The following is a 7,538-nucleotide window of genomic DNA, read 5'->3' on the forward strand; positions in this document are numbered from 1 at the left end:
AGGATATTTACTTTGCTGTTTTTATCAGATGATCTTCTCTAATTATTTTGAATTATTTTTATAAAAACTGCTTTGATAAATCGAAATATATTTGAAAATAGTTTATTTCTAAACGTTTAGTAAATGTCTTGCGTGTGTATTAGACAACTATAAAACAGGTACCTATTGGTCAGAGATCAGACAGCTAATTACTCTTCACCGCATGTCAGTTGGAGCGTGATGAAGGTCTAAGAGTAATCGGATTGCTTGGACTCCTTTCTTGCTGAACTAACGCTCAAGTCTAGTGTGTTCGGGCTGCTGCTGCGGCTCCGCCTATCTACAACAAATAACATTGCTTCAGTTTGTCACTTCTGCTACTAACATCTATGAATACCGTGGGTCAACAACTTCGCATTTATTTGCATGTAGTAGGACCAAACTAGATAGCATACCGTGAGCCAGTCACTTTGCCGAGAAGGTCCATAGGAAGAGGAAAGATGATAGTGGAATTCTTCTCCGCAGCAATCGTATTTAGTGTTTGCAAGTACCTCAACTGGAGAGCTGACGGTGATGAATTTATAACATCCGCCGCTTCTTTGAGAGCTCTTGCTGCCGATTGCTCACCTTCGGCAGCGATCACCTAAGAATGCCCATGTAATATTAGACACAGTTGGTCACCCTTCAGATTGGATACAAAATGTTAAAGAGGATTGTGTCTCGTCTATAAGCAAGTATCAGGTGTTACCTTAGCTTTAGCTTCTCTTGAGGCCTCAGCCTCTGCAGCCATTGCCCTTTGCAGCATTACAGGCAGCCTCACATCTTTTCTATAAAGTATATAATTTCCTTTTTTAAAGACAAGCTGTATGTTGAACTGCATTTAGAACAGTTGAATTTGATGTGGTGTCAAATTTCATTGCATGTACTTGAGAGGTGTTTGCTACTCTATCCAGTTGAGAGGGCTGCCAGAGCTTGTGTCAATACATACACGTAACATGTGAAACCGGCACCAGAGTTGCCGATATATGCTAATAGAAACATCGTAATAAGTGACAAAGATACCCTATGTATGTAAATGCTACAAAAACAACAGGTTTATACTATTCTCTGCGGCCAAGATTCTCATAACGGCTCCAATTTTTAACCAGATAAACTAGATTGGGACTAGCACATAGATTTACTAAAACAAAAAACCTGATGTTTATAATGCGCACTGAGTGCCTGATAACAACAGTTTTTAAATCAGCACAATGGCTACTAAGAAATTCTACATGGCAAGTTGTTGTATGTTTTAAAATACTCAACTAATAGCTTAAAACAGTAATATCAAAAACGAATCAACTCACTCCCTTCATCATTCTATGTGACCAAAAGTTGGTCTCGCTTATGTAACAAGACTCTACAGGTATAATAGGAGTTGTCTTATTTCTTATCATTCCAGATGGCCAATAATTATTTCTCGGCTTTCAAAAAAAACTGTTTAGTGTAAAGAAAGAGAAGTCTAAGCATATAGAGAAGCTCATCGATGGAATTTTGGTCTTGCTTATTGAACAAAACTCTAGATATAGCGGGAGTTGTCTCACTTGTCTCATACTTACATCTCTACCCGCTCAACTTTAATACCCCAGGGATCAGTCGCCTCATCCAAATTTAATTGCATGCTGTGACTTATCTCCTCTCTTTCAATCAGAACTTGGGACAGATTCTTAGTGCCTGCAGTGATAGATAGACTAGGACTTGGTACTTACATTAGTTGGCAGGTTCAAGTCAAACGGTGGCAAACTTTTGAATAGTAGAAACTCAACATGTATTGCAAGTTCTGTCAACCAAAACTACAATAATCATAGAAACTGCTCTGCCTTTTTTGGTTTAGTGTTGCTTGGCTGATATACAGTATTGCACAGCTGATATACATTGTCGCACAGCTGATACGCAATGTTGCATAGTTGATATACAGTGTTGCACAGGTGGTATACAGTGTTGCACAGGTGGTATACAGTGTTGCACAGCTGATACACAGTGCTGCACAAGGTAAAAGGATAGACAACTGACATGGTGATCAACCAATAAGGTAGTAAGATAAGCAGCTGACACGCTGATTAGCCAATAAGGTAATGCCCCAAGAGGAATACAATATATTACCAAGAACATTCCTGAGAGTCGTCTGTGCCAACAAGCGAGTCGACCTGTTTGAATCCTCAACATTGGTTACAGATATGGTGGCGTTAAACACTCTGTAGTAGACGACAGCATCAACAGCTACTGTCACGGAGTCTTTGGTCAGTATCTGTATAATAGAGGATTGATTGGCCTATGACCGACATCTGTGGGCTACCTTGTCTCATATGAAATTATTCATCGGGCAGGCAACTCCTCACTACTGTCATTTGTCTATGATATTCTGACTGAGGTTGGTTGCTATTATAGCATAGGACCATAAAATAATAAGTCAGGTCAAACCACTTAATGAAAGTGTGTTTTTAAAATTTAACATGTGTACTCCTTTTTGGCTCAGTGTAATTCCATCAACAGAACCATTAATTTAGTTGTTACATCTATCTTTTTCTATTTATATATAATTATAAATCTAACTGTCTGTTTGTTTTTTGTTGGTGCGTCTGTCTGTGTGTCCAGCTATAGCAACAAAGTTTAAGGAATGAAAAATCTGCTGTGCACTGGATTTGAACATCAAACCTCCATTCTGCAGACTGGCATTTAGTCAATACACTAAGCTGTCCAACTGGCTATACTATGGGACAAATTGTGCACATACTCATTACACATGCCAATCCTTTATGGCTTCACGCTTAACATTTTAACTAACACAATTCTAGCATTATGCTCGAATTGTTGGCCAGAAGAAAAATGCTTTAACTCACATGGACAGCAAGACTTGCAATCAGTTTAGAGCTATTGTAGGCACTGCAACCAGTACAGTATGAATTACATAGCAATAACCACAGTACACAGAAATAAACAAACACTTCATTTTAATGTTAAAATTGTAAATGTTGTATATGTTGATCAAAAGTAAACTTTCTGTGCAAAAACTTTTTTATTACCCGTTCAATGCCGGGCATTCACCTAGTTAATATATATTTATAAACTTAAGTACCTCTTGTGGAGGCACATCAAATGATATTGTCCTCATATCCACTACTTTGTAGTCGTCCACACATGGCAGGATGAAAAAAAGACCTACAATTAGTAAATGCAATAATAGCAAGATGTATTTTATTTTGATTTGGCATTTGCTTCCTATTTTGAAATATCTTGCGGTATTGAGCAGACAACTGCTTATAGAAACATGTCCTGCTTCATTGAATTAAAAAAGTTTTTATAAAGCCTTCTTTTAAATCAAAAAAGGCTCGGTAACTGTCAAAGACATTTGTAATTGGGAATTATCTTTGCCTTCCATAAACTTGCATGAGTTGCAAATTTCTAAGGGTGCAGCACTTATTGCAACCATTCGATCCCTGGCAATCAACGCGTGTTCAGATGGCTAGATAGACTGTGAGAATGTGTAGCACTCACCATAAATCAATGATTTACATGATAGAAACATAGTTTAAGAAGCCATGTTGAGGCTTGATATAGTACTCTGATAGCAAGATGATTTCGAGGGGGACAAATAAACGAAATGTGATGATAAAGCTTTGGATCAGGTTACACTAAAATAATCCTAACACAAACAAATTAATTTTTTATTGATCGGTTGCAGTCTAACCAACAGCGTTCATTTGTCCCGCTCTGCTGCAGTTATTAGTATTTCTTTATAAACTCAAGTGTAAAATGACTGTCTTATTTTTAAAACTGGTGAGATTGTCTAAACTCTGCAACAATTGCTCTTTCTCTCATGTAATCAATACAAACTTGTGTAATAACATTAAAGTGAGTCACCTATTTCATGCCTTTCATGAACTATTGAGAGTGTTTGGCTTGTTAATCAGCAAGGCAAGTTTGAACAATCATAAAATATTTTTCAATGCTTTTTGTTAGATATTGAAGCATTGTATACATTAATTAGCCTTTTTAGACATACTACAAAAAGTTGTTGCTTCATTTTTACCACTGTTGCTCTAGAAAGCAAAGTACATATGCCTTGCACAATATAAGGTAAGACAGTTTCTGTAATCTACTTATAGACATCATGCGATATATAAACATGCTCACCTGGACCTTTGGCCCCTCCCATTTTAATTCTACCTAGCCTGAACATGACGGCTCGCTCGTATTCCTGTACGACTTTGATGCAGACGCAGAGGCTGAAAGGCAAGGTGACCAAAACGAGGAGATATGATATTCCCATGAGAATATAACCCATACACACGCATTCATCATCTGAGGTTTTGGCGCCTACAATTATGGCAGTAAATCTCTTTTTATCATAATCTAAACATTATATCTCTCAAAACACCTTACAACGTTATTAGGAGACACAATAAACTCAGCATTGATGCTGGAACTGAGAAGAGACAAGAGACATGAAATGTTATTCAAACTAGTAAAATAAATCCTTTGGAACTTTCTACTACCTTCATCTTGGTATTTGGAAACAAATATGCCAGGTTCGGCCATCTGCTTTGGTCACATTTGTTTGCTCTCTGTAATTTTCTTTTAACAAAAATTTAGAAACTGTGCTTATTACCTATATAAAGAATTTCGATTGGACAACAAAAATGTGTAAAAGAGTGACATCATCAAAAGCTGTATATTTTTAAGCCCACAGAGGTTAGCGGATATCTTCTACTCCTCATTGGTTTTTATAATTGTGACAAGGGAAGCGCAGAACATTAAAAACATAACCCGACCGACTGAATCACTAAACATTCACAAATGCCATACTTGCCTTCACCGGGTGACATTTGAAGAATAGATAAAACTAGGTTATTAGGTATATGACATCTCTGGATGCTTGTTAATCCTCACGTCTTGTTCATACAAAGACAAGTTGCCAACGGAACCAAAGATGAATTGAAACATTAATGTTGTCTTCACCGTTACATCGCGCTAAAATTGTTCTGGTCATTTTTGCCAGACTTATCGATTCACCCAGTGATATTGCAAGCTAAATGTTTCCCGCGCGAGCCTGAACATCGTTACATTCCTGCAAGCAACTGAATAACAGCATAAAATTAGTTTCAGTCACTAGGAAGATGAAAAAAATTATAATTATCTAATAATACCGATCCTCTCTCTTAACAATTTGATGGAACTTAATATCACGTGACCTATAGCTATTAGTATAGTATAGCTATAGTATAGCTATGAAACCTTAACACATCCATCACACTGACTAATACAAATTTTACGACAAAGTTTCAGTCGAGATTTGTCTTTACATGAGCTAAGCATTAGTCCATTAAAAACAATTATTTCATCAGGTGGGAGTTGTGTCGAGAGCGTGAAGATAAATACACAGAAATGGGACCTAACCACCTTTACAGTGCATACCCATAAGACAATGGCTACCAAATGCTGTCCACTCTGTCATGAACAATCGTAAACTAAGCAGTTTTATCAATGAAATGTAGAGCTGCTAAACTGAATAAGATAATCATTTGTTACATAGATGAGGATCAATCCTGGAGAACGAGATAAGTGAAGGATTATTGTTGTAGAGGGTTGTTTCCCTTGAACGATGGTGCTGCATCACAACTTTGGTCAGATTCGCTTGGCTAACAGCGGCATCACTAGATGCTCTCCCCAACTATTGGCTTTCTATCGTCGCTACTAAATACTAGTAAATAGTGCCTTCTAAGATCAAGTAATGTTGTTATAAGTATTTAGAGACGCTTGTCGCTAGTGAATATCTTCACAGCACATTCCACGCATTCAGGTTGCTCATCCACCTATTCTTAAAGCATCCTTATAGTCATGTGATAACCTCTACTGCGCAATACGTTTCAAGCAAATACATGGAATATTATTTCTCTTTGGGAAATATTATTTCCTCACTGTGATATATAACATTGAAGTTTACATAGATATATAGATAAAGTGATTCATAAGTTAGGAGTAGTCAAGTGCGACATACTATAGACACTCAGAAACTGGATCTCTAGTGTCGCTACTCTTTTAACATCTAATAAGCATATCGACCAGTATCCATCGCTGGCAGTTCGTCTACATGTGTCCAAAACTTAACCTCACAGCCATGACAAGCAATGCAAGATTGTGACTTGCATTTTAATATAGAAATAGTTGTATAGATGTCTAAGGAAGTATATATAACAATGAACTCTGACTTGTACCTTACTAGAGGAATAATTATATAGATATCTAAGGAAGTATATATAACAATGAATTTTGACTTGTTCCTTACTAGAAGAATAGTTGTATAGATGTCTAAGGAAGTATATGTAGCAATGAACTTTGACTTGTACCTTACTAGAGGAATAGTTGTATAGATGTCTAAGGGAGTACATATAGCAATGATTTTTCTATATAGACCATTTTATAGATGGAAGATGACTAATAATCTTTAATCTAATTCGTCAAAAAGCAAAGAACAGACCAGTAGCACTTGGTGAGACAAGACATAATGATCGTAAGAACTTGTGGTAGCTGGTTTTAACAGAATGCAACTATTTACTCCTAAAAGAATTACATGTATAACCATTTTATACAATAATAATAAGTTATTATTATTATTGTTAATTTCTATTCTAGCAAGGCCAAAATAGAAAAGTCAACAAACGATCCGAAATGCAGATTGCGCAAGCAGAAAGATGAAACAGTGTCTTGCATAGTTAATAAGATGTGCAGTAAGAATGCAGTAAGATCAGTAAGATCGCACAGATAGAATATAAAGGGCAGCATGACAAAGTGGACAGTGCAGTGCACTGAAGCATATGCAAGAAATATGAGTTGCCCCACGCAGAAACATGGTACGACCTATGTGCAGAAGCTGTATTGGAGAATGAGAAAGTGAAGCTGCTATGGGACTTCAATGTGAAGACAGACAAGGTTATTGAAGCTAGAAGACCAGACCTGATACTAATAAACAAAGAAACCAAACAATGTCAGGTCATAGACATAGCAATACCTGGAGACACAAGGGTAGTACAGAAGGAAGATGAAAAGATCGGGTTCGAGATAAACAGATTGTGGAAGGTAATAGTACCAATAGTAATTGGTGCACTCGGAAGAATATCAATGAGGCATATAGCATACCTGGTTGAGGTGGGAGTGAACATGTCTTTCGAGACTATACAGAAGACAGCCATCTTAGGAACAGCTCACATATTGAGGAAGGTCCTCTCTTAGAGGAATTGAGGAAGATTTTGGATCCCTTGGCCTTTTGGTAAGACTCGGACTCAACATGGACTACAACCAGTCACCTACCACCACACGACTGTGAAGAAAAACTTTAATAGTAATAATAATAATAATAATAGTGTCTTCACGTTTAACTTCATGTCAAAACCTATTATTGATCTGTCTTTGTTGGCATGCATTTTGCATGATGGCCTAGTGAAATGCTGATGACGACCGGTTGTACTTGCTCCCCAATACATGTACCTCATATACATATGTATATGAGGTACATGTATCTTATA

The 7,538-nt window shown here is 37.0% G+C and overlaps 1 protein-coding gene across 3 annotated transcripts; it reads right to left on the bottom strand.

Annotated features, from left to right (window-relative positions):
* Positions 1-138: 138 nt before the first annotated feature.
* LOC137404547 (stomatin-like) lies at positions 139-7,314 on the bottom strand. Of its 3 annotated transcripts, none has more exons than XM_068090777.1 (8): positions 7,153-7,314; positions 4,150-4,241; positions 3,092-3,174; positions 2,119-2,263; positions 1,575-1,689; positions 725-803; positions 432-619; positions 139-312 (listed from the first exon to the last, which is right to left on the bottom strand). In XM_068090777.1, exons 1-8 carry the CDS (start codon positions 7,203-7,205, stop codon positions 228-230), a joined length of 840 nt encoding a protein of 279 aa, XP_067946878.1. In that variant the 5' UTR covers positions 7,206-7,314; the 3' UTR covers positions 139-227. The 3 variants fall into 3 exon arrangements, with proteins under 3 accessions (XP_067946878.1, XP_067946877.1, XP_067946876.1); XM_068090776.1 differs by having other exon boundaries at positions 4,150-4,332; positions 7,153-7,275; XM_068090775.1 differs by lacking the exon at positions 7,153-7,314 and having other exon boundaries at positions 4,150-4,758.
* Between the last annotated feature and the right edge of the window lie 224 nt (positions 7,315-7,538).

The sequence above is a fragment of the Watersipora subatra genome, chromosome 9 (genome assembly GCF_963576615.1).
Source record: "Watersipora subatra chromosome 9, tzWatSuba1.1, whole genome shotgun sequence".
NCBI lineage: Eukaryota > Metazoa > Bryozoa > Gymnolaemata > Cheilostomatida > Watersiporidae > Watersipora > Watersipora subatra.

What these genes read in the sequence shown, in the direction of transcription:
- LOC137404547 (XM_068090776.1), bottom strand. Translation starts at nt 4,300, where the DNA reads ATGGGTTATATTCTCATGGGAATATCATATCTCCTCGTTTTGGTCACC. An exon ending in GACTCTCAGGAATGTTCTTG is followed by an intron (nt 1,690 to 2,118) that starts GTAATATATTGT and finishes CTATCACTGCAG; the next exon opens with GCACTAAGAATCTGTCCCAA. An exon ending in AAAGTTGAGCGGGTAGAGAT is followed by an intron (nt 804 to 1,574) that starts GTAAGTATGAGA and finishes TATACTTTATAG; the next exon opens with AAAAGATGTGAGGCTGCCTG.